The sequence below is a fragment of the Mycteria americana genome, chromosome 9, assembly GCF_035582795.1.
Source record: "Mycteria americana isolate JAX WOST 10 ecotype Jacksonville Zoo and Gardens chromosome 9, USCA_MyAme_1.0, whole genome shotgun sequence".
Lineage (NCBI taxonomy): Eukaryota > Metazoa > Chordata > Aves > Ciconiiformes > Ciconiidae > Mycteria > Mycteria americana.
In genome coordinates this window covers 13,833,389-13,849,113 of record NC_134373.1, presented here as the reverse complement: position 1 = coordinate 13,849,113, position 15,725 = coordinate 13,833,389, and the positions used below count along the sequence as shown (strand labels likewise).

Sequence of the window (15,725 nt, the reverse complement as noted above, 5' to 3'; positions counted from 1 at the left end):
GGAAGTGAGCGCAGCAAAGAGGGAAGCAGTAGGGCCGCCTTCCCCGCGCGCTCTCGCGAGCCACGTGGCGGGCGGCGGGACCACGTAGCCGCGCGTGGCGGGCGGAGCCTGTGCTGCGGCCGTTAAGTGCCGTTACCGCCGGTCTCCGCCCCTTCGCAGCCTGCCCGCCGCTGTCCCTCGAGGCTCTCCCGCTGCGGGCGGCGCTGCACGCCCCAGGGCCGGCCGCTGGCCTGGCGTCAGCCGTCCCGCTGCGTCGTGTTCGTGAAGGTTCGAGCCTCTTGACGTAAAAAACCTCCCTGTAAGCGTTCGGACGGCTGCCTGGTGCGCGGGGGCCTCTGTGGTAGCCCGCCCGCGTTATGTCCCAGCCCGGCCGCTGGGCACTGCACCCGCGGCAGCCGTTCACCGACTGCTGCTTCCTCGGGAGCAGTGAGCCCGTGCCCAGCGCCCCTCGGGCCCTGCAGTGTGGTGGCTGGCGGCGGGGACAGCCGCTGTGTCGAGAGACAGGCCTGTGCTCGAGGGCTCGGGTGCCCCTACTGGTAGTTCTTGTTTCCCGAGGGAATCCTGAAGTGGGTGCGAGCTGGTGGCTACCTCGGTCACCCCGAGCTGCGCTGGGGCGCTGCAGCCAGCCCGCCCGCAGTGCCGGGGCCCAGCCGGCGCTCCCGGCCCTCTCCACACACCGGGGTGGATCCCCTTCCGCCCGCTCCGCTCTCGCTCCTCGGGCACGTTCCCGAGGCCTTGTCTGCAGATCTTCATACAGACACAGCTTGCTTTGGTAAAGAGTCTTGCGACTAAGTGCAGTTGCGTGCATTTAAAGGGTTTGCTTTTCCGACAGGGAAGTGCCAACTTACATGCATTTAAAACATAAATTTTAAAGGCTGCTTATTTCCCCACGCTGCTGCAGCGTCCCCAGGATACGGGCGTTTCTGTCTGGGGGCAGGCAGAGGCCGGAGGCGGCTAAAGCCGTCCATTTGTGCCACCTACTGGTTTCTGTCTTGGCAAAGAGTGTCTTTGTGCGGGCTGCTGCGTCTGGCCTATTTCTGCGCCTGGGTCCAGGCCGTACTGAATAACTGAAAAGCTGCGTGCTAGTGGACTACGGGCAAAAAGCACCGGTCCTTGCCCGATAAATCCCCACTGATTTCACATTGAGGGTTACCTGCGCTGAAAAGAGAAGCAGGGTTTTTCCTGCCCGCAGGAAGAGAGGCTCCAAGCAATGCTTGGGCTTGATTAGTATCAGACATTCGTTGCTGCATTTTATGCAACCATTCCTATGAGTCAGCACGCCTTCGTTTCCTCTCCTGCTTCTCGTTTAAGGAATACGCTGGATAGCCAATAGTCAGAGAAATCTGGGGATTTGCATCATTCTTAAGATTTTTTTTTCACATGGAAAGACTTTGGTGCTTTAGATATTGTTTTCAAGTTCTGGTGTTGGTGGCTCAGGGGGAGTGCTACTATCCTGAAGAGCAAATTTAAGAGTAAATATTACTTAGGTGTCTGACTTAGAACACTGTATTCATCCTGTTTGCCAGCACTAACCCCTCTCAAGCAAATATGCTGGCATTATGAGATTACAGATTGTTCTTAGGTTAAAGTCCAGTTTTATAAGAAATTTATTTTTGATGAACTGAAGAGGCTTTGCGCAGACTAGGTGGGGCAATACTTTTGAGAAAAACACTAACAGCTCTTGGCTCCTAAACCATATACGCAGCTTTGAAGAAGATAGTTAGCAGCAGTTTGGAGGAACAGAGGTGAATTTTATTGACTTCAGGTGATTGAGATTAGATGCAGATGGGGAAATTAAGAGAAGTTATAAAACACCTGAGAATTAAGTGAGGTTGTTGGGGCAAGTAGCTGTGATAGCAAAGATGACTTTGGGCTTTGTGGGAAGCAGCTTGTGTAGGTATATTTAGTCTTTTTAAAACAGCATTATTTTTGTTGTGTTTTAATTTTAAGTATGCTGTGTGTTGAATTTGGGCTGTCAAAGAAGAAAAGCGTGAGTTTTGCTGATGTACCTCCATAGTTCTTGTGGGCTGAATGGAGACTAGCTTTGCAGATGCTATATAAATGTAGCTTGTACCTTGAAGAGGTAATGTGTCCACAACCAATTGAGTAAGAAAGGAGTAAAGAGAGGGGGTGTTACTGTTACTTAGTGTGTACGCAGATGTGCAGTTGTGCATGTTTCAATATTATGCCTTTATTACTATGTATAGGCATAGGTAAGTGTATTCTGACTCATGTGAGTGTTAGCTTTTATTACAAGATTGCATAGAAAAATTGGTAAAGTGAAGAATTACACTTGGGTTTCATGCCAGAGTCTGAGACTTTGGCCTTATCACTGTAAGGCTACTCTCCCTGCTCTTAAAACTGCTTTCATTTGTGAATAGCAGTGATGTGTAGGACAGAGTAAGTATTTGTCATTTTCTATTCTGTTAGTATTGTGTTGCTGTGAAGCCCTTGAATGGCTTATTTTGGTGCTTTGTGTAGTGTTATTAAGCTCATAAAGAGCTCTTACTGTGAGCTTGGCATAGTATGAACATATTTGGCTTTTCTGCCTACCAGGCCTTGCCTAAGAAAGATCATCTTAATTCTGTAGCTCTGTATAGCATCTGTTTTGGTTCTCTTTAGTTTTTCTTTTTCCCTCCCTTGTTAATTCTGAATTGTTTTAACAGTTGTGATTAAAACTAATTCCCATGAGTCTAGATGCTATATGGTTTCACTGGCTGGTGAAAGTCATCCCTTGGTGTAGCTGTGTTTGTAACACACGGTTCAGTTAGTGAAATGCAGCAGTGCAGGCACAGAGTGCAGGTGCTTTGGTGTTTAGTGTTATTGCAAAGGAACGTGGCATGCAGAGTGTTAGAGACTCTGTGCTGATGGATGTGCTCTGCCTGGAGAGATTTCTTACCCTTCCCCAAAGGTAGCTGGTAAAGTTAAACCTATCTAGTAGCATCCAGATAAGAATCTCCTGAAGTGGGGCTAACTTCTGTTGATCCATATATTTTACAGTAATGTTGTTATTTCACACTTCTCGTGTTTTTTCTACACTGGCCTCTTAGAGCCAAGCATGCACTTACTGCAGCAGTGATGCCATGCAGGAGTTGCCTCAGTTGTAGCGGGGTGTTAGTACTGCATGCTGCAGTCCAAACAGCTTGCAGTGTAGAGGTAATCTTTTTAAGGTGTAGGTGTTTCTTCTTGTGCAAACCTCTAAATAGCTGTGCCGTGCCGAAGTAAAGCAGGACATTCGTTCCCTGCTAGTACGGTGTACCACTAGAGGTTTGTGCAAATGCAACTGCCTCAATGCAAATTTGCTTAATACACGCAGATCCTATTACTTGCATGGTTGCAATGAATAAAAAAATGCAAACTGTGATAAATAGAAAAGTGAGTTTTGTTATGGAATATATCTTTTAGTAAAAACCTTAGTAAGTTGTTACAGGTAGGTGTAATGATAGTGAATTTTGCGGTAGAATCTGCTTTTGTTGGAAGGGTTATGTGACTTGGCCTAGCTTCTCTGGGGCAGGACAGAGTACGCCGTGCAGACCCATACTTTCAGTCGTCAGACTGCCTATAACTAGCGGAGTTCATAAAACCCCTATTTTTTCTCTTCGGGGCAGGCCATTAGGTGCCGTTCTGCAGCTGGGCCTTTGGAGGCCGCCTGCGCTCGCAGACGCCGGGCCTGGCCGTGGGGCCCGCGGAGAGCCGCGGTCCCTGCCGCGGCCTGGCTGCCTCTCCCCGCCTCTGCCAGGGGACGGGCCGGGCCGGTGCGGGCGAGCCCGGGGAAGCGGCACCTCCGCCTTGACGCCGCGGGGGGTGGCGGGCCGAAGGCGGTGCCTCCCGCGGGGTCCCGCTGCGGGCTGGGAGGAGCCGGCGGGCGGGCCGCGCCGGGCGGGAAGTGAGCTCAGGCGCACAGGAAATCCCGCCCGCGCCGCGGCCTGTGTTTGCGCTGCGGGCAGAGAAAGGAGCGCAGCGCCTGCAGCGGCCCAGCCGAGCCTGCCGCACGCAACGGGGCCGAGCCATGTCTGACCAGGTACGGGCGCCGCCGGCCCCGACCGCCGACCCCGGGGGGGAGCTGCCGCCGAACGCGGGGGGACGGCACGGCGGGCGGCGGCGGCAGGCCCCAGGGGCGCGGGAGGAGCTGCCTGCGTCCCCGTCCCCCCCCCATCCCCGCTGCCGCGGGGCAGCCCCGGCCCGGCGCTCTGTGAGGGATATTCCCCTCGGGAAGTGCGTGTGTGGGGGTGCCAATCTCCGACCTCGGCCAGACTCTGCCCCCCTCCTCCCCCCCCCCCCCCCCCCCCCCCATTTTAATCCCCCTTTCCTCCTCGCTCAGAGTATTTCGCGAGGAGCATGGGGGCGGGCTCCAGGCGGGGGATACTTGGGGGCCAGGGCGGGGGCGGCTCCGCGGGGCCCCGGGCCGGGATCGCCGCCAGGGCAGCCCCGGACACCCGGGAGAGCAGCGAGGGGTGAGCTGTGTTGCACAACAGTTGTTTCCTTTCGTTTTCCATTTCCCAGGCGTGTGGTAGGATGCTCTTTCGCCGGAGCAGGCTTTGTGCGGGTTAGGCTACACTTGCCAGGTCCTCTGTTTGTCCTAAGAATGCAAAAGGAGACGGGAAAAAAAAAAACCCGACTTTCTTAGCTGAGCGTTGCTTGCCTGTATTAAACACCCTGTCCTCCACCAAAACTCTGTCCTGCCTTCACTCCTTGTACATCGTTATGTTCCTGTCAATTCTGACTTCTCAACCGGGGACTGAAATGGTTACTTGTACCACAAGTTCCTGGCTTGCTTGGCATGGCATGTATACAGTCCTTTGCTTACAACTATTGCTTTAGGCTATGTGACCTGCTGGTGGAAAGTTAAAACAGCATTCCGGTTTTAATTTGTGTTCTGTTTTGCTTTATTTTCTTATATTGCCTTCATATGGTAGTGTTTTCTAACTTTGTTATGAGGATTCGACTTTGGAAAAATCAATGTCAGTATTGCAAATGTTTCTTGCAGTGCTGTGAAGTCAAGTACTAGTGCCAGCCAGGAAATTAAATGTATCCAGAGACAAGGCTAAGCTTAGTATGTACTGTCTGCTTTGAGGAATAGCCTTGATACATTATGACCCGTGAATAGAAACCATTGCTGTATGTGCTGGTGGTCTTCCTCCCCACCCCTGACTTTCAAGCACAATCCAGCTGTACTGGTGAGGATGGTGCTGCTGCCTGTCTCTGCCTGTGAGAGTGCAGCTAGGAGCACAGCTATTGCTGGTGCCCATTAGGACGCATTTCCAGTGTAGTAACATATGTGAAAGCGGCTGCATTAAAAAAAAAAAAAAGGCAAATTCTGAACTAGATTTTGTAGACCGATCTTCACGTGACCTGCTCTGTAGCTCTCTGCGTTTGTGAACTAAGGCATGTTTTAACACATAGCAGCTTTCATTAGGTAATTCCTTCTCCAGGCAAGTTCTGCTAAAACACATACATGTTTGTCCTTTGGGACTGCTTGAAGTATGTAAAATTCATTGTATGTGATACCCTTTTTTGGATACATATCTTAAAGGTCTTTGAATAAGGACCCTGATTTTTTTTTTTTTTAATAGATAAGTTAAACATTGTTATACGTTGTGTCATTCACTTCTGGGGGGACTGTGCAACAAGAGCTAAACAGATGCTTAAGTAACAGTATAACGTATGGGAATGCAGCACTGTAAATCTAATTCCTCTGTTTATTAATCCTATGGGAATAATTGGATTACCCAAAATTGTGAATGGCTTACAGTGTCTTTCTTTTTGGCCCTAGAATTAAGTTAAGAGGACATAATTTGTCACCAGTTATGATAATTTTGGCTTGTCTTTTTAGTCTAAATAAAGAAGCATACTTGATTTAGTTACTTTATTTCCAATAGGAAATTAACTTTTATGATAAGGAAAAATACTTGCAAGAAGGGCAGACTTCAAAAAACACATGGCTGCTTTGTGGGATCTAAGCAGAAACAAAAAGAATCGTTTTTCCCCTCCATTCAGGAGTCTCAGTCTGGTTTTGCTTTAATTGAAACTAGATGCTGGCATTTTTATCTGTTCATGTACTACTAACAAAGAATGCTATGGTTTGTATGCATTTTTCCACTCCTGTAACAAATGTAAGAGTTTATTTGCTGTGTTAGGAAGTGTGTGGTAGTCCTATTCCTCTAGTAATTTTGTTTTTGTTAATTTTTTAAAAATATTATCTAAAGTGTGCTGAGTATAGGGTTTTTTTAGGCTTGGACATTGAAGTTTGAGCACTTCAGAAAATTGGAGGAGGAAACTTGCAATATACTACCTTACAGTGTTTGTTTTGTGGTTTTATTAGTTGCGATAGCAATACCAGTGTGTGTGATCCAAGAAACCTCAGGTGCTTTTTACAGTCATGAATTTAGTGTTGATATATAAATGTGAGACAGTACTAGGAGCCTCATTTTGTGCTATTTAGGAAAACTGTGGAATGAAGCCTTTAAAACTTTAAGCATCTAATGAAAAGTTAGAACTTGAAGTATTGTGGTATTCCTGTTCTGTTTGTATGGTAGGTTTTTTTTTTAATGTACTGTTTCATGAGATACTTGCACTGTGAAAAGAACTGGTGTTTAGGGTAAAAGTCTGGAGGCTTGCTTGCAGATTGCTGATCCAGGATTTTGTTAGTGAATGCTTGTAGTTTAGTAACTTTGCAATCTCCTTGCTTTCTTTGTTCTTAAGTGTTTTTGTGTCGGCTTTACCATTTGGCATTGAATGGCAGTATAGTTCACTGACAAAATGCAGGGAGCTGTTTCAGACTTGCTGGGTCTTGTTGTGTTCTGATTTCAAATATTTTGCTCTTTTTTTAAGCTTTAATTATTGGCATTGTCAACATTGATTTGATCTTATTTCTCTTTTCCTGAAATTACAGCTCTGTTCGCTCTTATTTTGTGGGTGAGGTTGCTGGGGCTTTAAACAAGCATCTTTATGGTATGATGTTTCAAGACTAATCCCCTCTGCTTTTTCTACTGTTTGCTGCTTCCCCTGTTCGTTTTTAGTACTAGAGCCCTCTTCCCCTGATGGTAGGAATCAAACATCTTATGAATCATTGCTTTCCACTCGTATTGGCCAGAGGCACTGTCATAGTAGCAACAATGATTTGTCATACCTTGTACAGGATGATTTGTTTTGGAAAGCTAAGCAGGTAGATCTGTTACAATGCACAGAGCTGTATAAACTACTACAAATGTCTCTACTGCTGGGATAATATGCTGCTGTGCAATTTGGTTCTTATGCAAAGTAACCTTAAAACAGTGACTAACCTGAAACGTCATGTAAAGGGACAGGATGTTCTTACAAATTATTTCAGTGATAGCAAAACAGGAGATAGTTTTGAAGTTACAGACTTCAGATCTGTAGAGATCTGAATCTCTTTCTGATTCCTAAAGGTTAGTAATGCCACATATGGACAATAAAAATGCTTTTTGTGCAAGTTATCAGAACAAGTTGCAGTTTCTTGTTTTTCTTTCTCTTTTTAGTCATGAGTGGAAACCAGTGTATTTTTATTCCTGCAAATAGTCCCATGAGGTTAGAGTTCAGATATGTTAGAAAGGGAAAACTTTGGTGGGGAGCACAGTAGCTGTGACTGTGTTACCAGTGAAGACTCCTTTCACACTTCAAAAGTGACTTGCTTGGAGACCTGAGGGTAAGTGTCTGGTTTCTTGAAAGCTTGGGCTCAGTTTTTGGTTTTGAGCTTGAAGGGTGATGAATCAGTCCCAGCAGTCCAGGTTGTGCCCAGGTGGGTATTTAAAAAAAAAAAGTATTCGAAACAGGTGGAGTCTCCAGCTCATACTTTTTTGTCATCACAGAAACTGAATGGATCTGGCTTGAGGCAGTGAGTCAAACTGGTACAAGGAGCACTTCCTCTCTTTCTTTCCTCCAGAGTGAGACTGGTACAGATAGGGAAGGTGTTTGCAGACTTTCCCCCCTGCCCTTCCCTGAACTTCTAACATTCAAAGAAGTTGTGCATGTTTAACCTCACTGAGGAAAAAAAAAAAATGCTTGAAAAGGCTTGTCTGCAATTTTAATCTGGAGATAGAGGGCTATCTGGGTGGACTTAATACAGAAGGTTAGTATATGTTTTTGGTGCTCAATCCTAAAATTCAAGTCCAGCCATACAAAGGATATTTCTGTATACTCAGCAAAAAGTCCCTTTAGGGCTGTGAAAACATATGTGGGAGGCACCTGTACATATTTTGCTTATTTTGTCTACTGTGTTAAGCAATAAAATATAAAAGGAAGATTTGAAACATGATCAGCAAGGTATCCTTGTTTCTGACTACTTGGGAAGATGTCTTCGTCGAGCACCATCTGGACCTGAGGCGGTGTCTGTGTAAAATCCCTTTGTGCTGCAGTGGAACATAACTGAAGGCCTGATCCAGAATATGTAGTGACAGGCAAGGCATGGGGTTAATAGTACCTGATCTCTCACTTGTCTTATCTATCAGCAGGTAACATTGAAACTTTGATGTCCTTAATTCATGTCTTATAGAACATAGCACTTAAACCCTTTTGATGAGCTTTAGTGCTCAAGCTGTTGAATCAAACTTGTCTGTACAATTAATTCTTATCCTGGAAACATATCAAAACACTATCGTTCTTAGAACTGCAACTTTTAAAAACTTTTAAGAATTGTGGTCTTAAAACAGAAGGAAGTGCTAGAAGGAAGCTGTTACTTGATGTTGTTTTGTTGTCATAGAAAAGAAGGTGACTGGCCATCCTTTTGAAAGTAGTGGCTACTGTTGATGCAATAGACTGAAAAATGTTTGCATGGTTCACTCTCTTTACACTGCTGGGGTCTCACAAGTGCATTCTGTTTACTGTCCTCACGATGTTCTTTTTTCTGTCAAATATCTGAGCCTCTTAGTACACTTTCTGTATTTTTTGCAGTCTGTTTGTTGACTAGGAGTTAGTGGTATAAAATAATTTTTGCATCTGTCATCTATTTCCAAATGATCCTTCTCATCTCTTATGTTCTTCACAGTGTTTCTCTTCCATCATTAATTAAAGTTTTCACAGGAAGACAGACAGCCTTTCATAATACTATGTTGCTATTATTTTCACAGTCAGAAAGGAAGAAATAAGGTGCCTTGAATAGTCTGATTTCATGTAATAAGGATGACAGTTGTCATACTGTCCAGTGAAAATAACAAAGTGTTGAACTGATCAGATTTTTTTAACTTCTTTTCTTGCAGGAAGCAAAACCTTCAGCTGAGGACTTAGGAGATAAGAAAGAAGGGGAATACATTAAACTCAAAGTCATCGGGCAGGTGAGTTTTATATAATTACTTGTTGACATTTGGTGGAGGTGTGAGGTTTTGTATTGTAGAAATGAACAAATTAAAGTTGATGCTTTCAGTTCTTCAATGTGTATCCTCCCCTGCCATAAACTACTTACCAATTGCCGGAAATGTGTATTAGTATACTCTCTGGTGTGGTGGGGTTTTGTGGTTGGTTGTTTGGGGTTTTTTTTGTTGTTGTTGGGGTTTTTTTTTTTTAAGCTTGAGTAATTTATCCTTATGACTCAGTATTTGGTCAGTGTGATCCTGATCTTACAACTAGGGGACCTGATGCATTGAGGGATTAATTTATCCAAGGTTATGAATGAAATATGTGGCAAAATCAATAAATTCAGGTCTTCAGAGTTTGCGTAGTACACTAAGCATGAGGTCAACTTTCTTGGACAGGGATAGGAAGAGGATTCTGTTGACTGGCATGTTGGTAGATGTGAATGGTGGATTATAAGTCTGAATTCAAGTTGTGTTGGAATGTGAATGTCGAGAGCCTTCTTGAACAGAAGTTCTCCTGTGCAAAGAACCCCTAGCCCATATGACTTAACTCACTATTGTTTGTTGGAGTATTAGTGCGATTGCTGTGCCGTTGACTGGAGACAGATGACTTAAAGTAGGGCTAACAAACTAGCTTATCTCTTGCTGGTTTAATCGGCAATTATGAGAACACTTTCAAAAGCTAAATGTGACCTATGTGCTTTTTGCACAGAACCTCTTGCATCTGTTTTATCTGTAGCCATTTTGACAGTTGTAGTTACTTGTATCTTATGGCTGTGACAGTTGTAGTTACTTGTATCTTATGGCTGATAGGAAGGACTATAGAATAATGAGACCTAAGATTTCTCCTTAGGTTAGTGTTGTGTTGCCAAGTCTGCCTATGTCCTTATTTCTAGATAATTAATTGAACGAGGTTTTGTATATATTTTGAAGTGCAAGCTTTAACTTGTCTCTTCTGGAATCTTAGAGCAGAAGTCCCCTGCATATGTATGTTTGTATTTCATAACTACATTAGCTGGGTAAAGATGGAAGCACAGACTGAACCATGTATGGTTTTTAGTACTCTTAAATCCAAAACCTCCATAGTGAACCTAAGGCTATACTATGCCATCTGTTTTAAAATAGAGCTTCCTGTGGAAGTGCATGATGAATTTAGTGACTGATAAATCATCTTGGAGGTTCACGTTATGATGCACCAAGGTATGCACGGTGATAGGTAAACTGTATTCCATGTTAGTTTTACATAAGTTTTTCTTAATGAAAGTCTTCATAAGTTTTTCTTAATAAAATTAGCATAGATAATGTAAGCAGTTACTACAAAGAGAGTAACTTTTTTCTTTTCTGTTCTTAGGACAGCAGTGAAATTCACTTCAAGGTGAAAATGACAACACACCTCAAGAAACTCAAAGAATCATACTGTCAAAGACAGGTTTGTGAAACAATGACACTCTCCCTTTAAAAAGAAAATAAAAAAGCCAAACACTTTAGCTTTACTTTTCTCACTGGTCTTTCAAATAGACATTTGTTGATACAGTCAAGCATCTCTCTAGTTACCAGCAGGACAGGTATCTGACAGTACAAATATAATGGATTGTCTCATTTCTTTTGACAAGTAAAGATATTTCTAAGACAATTGTGAATTTTGTACTAACTTAAAATTACTGTTTGAAAATATATAGTGGCTGCTCAGAAGATGTAGAAGTTACCTTTCTAAAATGCCCAGGCATGTGTTTATAGTTACTGTAAAATCTCCTGTCTTGAGACGGAATTCCCTTAAAGCTGTAGACTACGGCAGTTTAGGATGAGAGCAGTTTTGGGCATTGTTACCGCTATTCATATGGTAATCGATTAACACTAGCTATTATGCCCTAAGTTAAAGAAATCTGCAACGTTAATTGTGGATGTAGGTAAATAGTAACTACTGTTACAGAACAAAAATATATCTTCACTTCCAGATTCTGTGGCAGGTATTGTGGATTCACTGCTGCTATTTCCAGAAGCCCTGGCCTAGTTTACCCCCAGCTTTGGGGATAGATGCCTTGTGTGGCCTTTTCTTGAGTGTTGGATTTCACTTCAGGAGATATAAGAAATAATGCTTTGGGTTTTTTCTTAATACTTTGAGAGACAAGTTGAACTTATGAATTGAAGTGTTCTTTTGTAGAACATGTTCTTTTTTGCTATCCTTCTGGAGTAAGAGGAAAGAAAAGATCAAACACCAGATATGTTTGAAACTTGAAATTTTAAAATAAGATCTTGGAAATAATTCGTGCAGCAGTCTTATTGACTGATGAAAATGCATGTGTGTGGAATTCTTCTTTTAAGAAAGAAGTAATTGTTTGAATGAACACAGCTGTATCTATCTCATGGGTTGAATTCTGGAGAGTCTGTGACTTCCTTCATCAGCAGTCAATACAGTTTTTGGTGTCAAGTAGCCTTTCTCTGGTAAAGGGACTGTGAACATTTCTTCCAAGTTGGCCAGAGGGATTTTTGGAACAGTGCGAAGAGCTGTTCTTTCCTGTAAGTTTTTCTGCCTAGTGATTTGCAAGCAATATTTCTGAGATCTAATTGATGCACAAAACAGATCATATTTCACTTGCGTTTGTTTTGCTCATAACTTGAAAGAGAAGAAAAAAATGAGGTGTTTGCCTCATCTGTTGAGGTGAAGTGTGATACTCTGCTGTAACACAGGCACACTGTGCAATGGACATACTGCAGCTTAATTTTATTTACCACTGGGATGCTCCTTTCTCCCTGTTTGAATGGTGTTCCTTTTTCTCCCCTTCAGCTCTGCTCTTTCTTGTCTCCAGTGTAGAGTTTTTGCAGAACTGATAACGGTAAAGGTCGTTATTCCTTCCTATGGTGATAAAAGATTGGGAAAGCAAGGGTAGGGGTTCATGAAGTAAACATCATGTTCCTCCTGTTGTCTTAGGATCTTTAATAAGGCTGATATGCAGTTCAGAAAAAGACAGGAGCTTCATGTGTAATGTTGTCTTGGAAGGGAGGGTGTAGTCAGTACTTTATAAACAAAGACAAGGAAAAAAAAAAAGCTAAGGAAACTTCCAAGTTGTTGAGCTAGAACTCCAGTGAGACTTTGGAATAAACGCGCATTTCAGCACTGTCATGCTCCTTGAGTCACTTCTTTATAGTCTACATGGTTGCAACAGAATAGCTGAGCTCCCTATGTAACAGGAACTAACGCTTTCTTTTTTGACTTTCACATGTGTTGTTTTTATTCAAAATGTTTTTCTTGTAAATTTTTACAAGTTTCAGTAAGTTTTTTCCTGTACATCTGTTTTGTTTTTTTTTTAGGGTGTTCCAATGAATTCACTCAGGTTCCTCTTCGAGGGTCAGAGAATTACTGATAATCATACCCCCAAGGAGGTGAGTTTCTTTCTAGAAAAAGTGTTACATAGTTCACTGGAGAAACTAAATACCAAATTGGTTAGTTTCTCTGTTCTGCTAGACTATTAACCAGAGTGAAGGTGTTTCTTTAAATGTAGCCAACTTTTTGGACTATATTTAGTCAAATATAGTCTGACTATATTTGTCTAACTGGAATCTTTAATAAGGCCAATATGCAGTTCAGAAAGAGACTGATTGGACCTTCATGTGTAATGTTGTCTCAGAAGGGAGGGTGTAGTCACTGCTTACCAGAGAGAAAAAAAAAATAAGGAAATTTCCCAGCTGTTGAGCTAGAAATTCAGTGTGACTTTGGAATATATATGTAGTTCACATTTATTAGATGAAAGTGTAAATAAATGGAAAACAGGTTACTTCTCCTGTCCAGTGACTTCAACCAATTGTTATGACAAAGCAGGAAGAAACACTGTTACAATAATGACCTTCTGAAAAATCAGACAAACTTGTGTACTGTGAAATTGAACAAGTTACCCTCTTTGAGAGAACAGTTGTAAACAGGCTTTGAGTTGCAAGGTGTAGGTCTTGGCTGTATTGTAAGCTAGTAGTGTGCTACATATAATTCACGTAGCTGTACAGCTGATGCATTCATTATGATGTTGGTTATATTCCTGTGCATCTGTTGCCCAAGAAGGGATTTAGAGAAAGGTAAAGCTAGCAGTTTCCAGGCTGATGTGTACTGCTCCACGAGTGGATTTAGGCTTCACTGATAAGGCTTTTGCTTTGACTGAGATGTATAAGACTGAAGGAAAAGGACTAAAGATCATGAGTGTTGGCTAGTGAGATGGTGACTGAAATTTTTTTCACCCCTTTGATGAATTATGATGGGACAGAGGAACAAACCATTGTATAACTTGTCTAGGACCTGCTCTGAATTCAGTACACCAGATTTATAACAATTATATGCTGTTTTTCTCTGTTCTCACAGCTGGGGATGGAGGAGGAAGATGTGATTGAAGTTTATCAGGAACAGACGGGGGGTCACTCAACAGTTTAGATCCTTCTGTTTTTCTTCCCCCTTAATCCTTTTTTATTTTTAAATAATAGTTCTTTTGTAATGTGGTGTTCAACACTGAATTGAAACTGGCACCCATCTCTGGGAATTTATTTTCAAGCGTCTGGTATTTTGAATTCTCGTGCTCATTATACACTATTGTTTCTGTTTTCATTGTGCTGAACTTTTGTGATCCAGCTGCAGCCTTGCTCCCCTTTTCCCTTCTGCCCTCCCCTTTAGAAATACACGTACACACATGCATTTGTATGTTCACTAGGTTCGTGCATTTCAGGCACGAAGGCTGTAAGATCTGCCAGGTGGGCAAGTGTTCTTAATGACTTCCATATCTGCCCTGAAGTTTTGATGTGTGACTGTTTCACTCCTGGACTATAACTTTCAGTGCGAGATGAAGTTTTTCAGAGAACTAAACTGTGGAGAAATTGTGTATCCATAACTCAGAGCTATTTTGCTTAAATTGTGCTGATGGCCCAACGAAGAAGATTACCAAGTTGGAAATGGAAAAGCTAGAACTGTTGTCATCTGTACCTTACTCCAGAGATGGCTTTGCTGAAGACATAAAATTGAAAACCCTAATGATTCTTAAATCTTGCCAGAAGAGCCCAGAAGCATTTTAACTTCATATAGCAATTAGTACACGCAGGTATTCATGCAAGAATGTTCACAGCAGACAACTGGTGTTACTTTGACACTCTTGTTTGTACCTTTTGGCCTGGGACGTGGGTTTTGAATGGACATTGTCTGTACAAGCTTCATTTAAAATAAACAAGAAAAACAATTTTATAAACAACTTGCATTTTCTTTTCAAATGTTTGGAAATGAGCAAAACCATAAAAAGTTATAATTAGGGCATGCTTTTCCAGTAACTATATGTTGAAGCCAGAAAAAAAATGTGCTCTGTAAATATACCTCATTTAAAAAAAACCTTACTTTTTTCTACTTGCCCTAGTAAAATACTTGATCTGCTTGGTTTGCAGGTGACTATTTGAGACTACTAGCTGTTTCTTTTCTTGTTAGAGAATATTCACATACAGTTACATACAGCTTCACTTCACGCACAAAAGATAAACCAAAAATGCAACTTGGAAGGAAATACGAAGATGGTTTTTTAATGTCTACATTTCATGTGATTGTGGTACCATTTAGTAATCTCTCTGTGATGGATGATACAGAAGTGTCACAATAGTTCATCAGGCATCATTATGAGGGTTCACTTCATGTTCTAGCTAGTTGCACATTCTAAATGGTCAGTTTGAGAATACATTACTAGATGTGAAAGTTCAGATGGGAGGTTATGGGCAGAGTAGTGGGGAGAGAAGGTTTCTGCACTGTCCCTGCTTCAGCCTTTCTGCAGATAAATAGGACTTGTTTCTGATTTGGTTTGGTAAATCAAGTTCACTATGAATGCCAGCTTCATTTAAAGACACACTTTAGTGCTGGCATACTTGGAAAAAATTGCAGGTTTTGAATGATTAGTGTTTACGGCACTTGCTGTAAAGCTAGAAATGCATTTTCTTTCATGCTTGTCGTTCGTGTCCTGTTTCTGATTTAGTAATACTTTTGTACGCACAGCTGCACTAAGCAATTTTTTAACGATTAAAATTTTTGTTTACAAAATGTCAGAATATGGGGTTTTCTTGAAGTATTCTATGTAATTCAATTTTTAAGGGGAAGAGGGATTGCTACTGTGATGTAGAACAACGTGGCTTCTTTGCACTTATCTCCGATTGGTTTTTTAGAATACTAAATATATCTGCTTCAGAATACCAGAAATAAAACAGCCTTGTGATTATTATCACATCATCTTCTAATTTAAATTTGTATAATGCCCTTGTTAGTAGACAAATTCCCATTATCCCTCTTCTGCAAATTAGGAACTTAGGTGCAGGGGATGGTAGTTTACTGAGGTCACTCTGGAAGCTGAAAGTGGAGCTGAGAACAGAATCCAGATCCCCTGGGTTTGATGCTAGTACTCTAGTTGCTGCACC

The 15,725-nt window shown here is 42.3% G+C and overlaps 1 protein-coding gene across 1 annotated transcript; it reads left to right on the top strand.

The window, feature by feature from the left end:
- Positions 1-3,818: 3,818 nt before the first annotated feature.
- On the top strand, positions 3,819-15,329 carry SUMO1 (small ubiquitin like modifier 1). Its single transcript, XM_075512465.1, has 5 exons — positions 3,819-4,021; positions 9,216-9,290; positions 10,660-10,737; positions 12,618-12,689; positions 13,654-15,329. Exons 1-5 carry the CDS (start codon positions 4,010-4,012, stop codon positions 13,720-13,722), a joined length of 306 nt encoding a protein of 101 aa, XP_075368580.1. The 5' UTR covers positions 3,819-4,009; the 3' UTR covers positions 13,723-15,329.
- Positions 15,330-15,725: the final 396 nt, after the last annotated feature.

What these genes read in the sequence shown, in the direction of transcription:
- SUMO1 (XM_075512465.1), top strand. An exon ending in AATCATACTGTCAAAGACAG is followed by an intron (nt 10,738 to 12,617) that starts GTTTGTGAAACA and finishes TTTTTTTTTTAG; the next exon opens with GGTGTTCCAATGAATTCACT. An exon ending in ATAATCATACCCCCAAGGAG is followed by an intron (nt 12,690 to 13,653) that starts GTGAGTTTCTTT and finishes CTGTTCTCACAG; the next exon opens with CTGGGGATGGAGGAGGAAGA.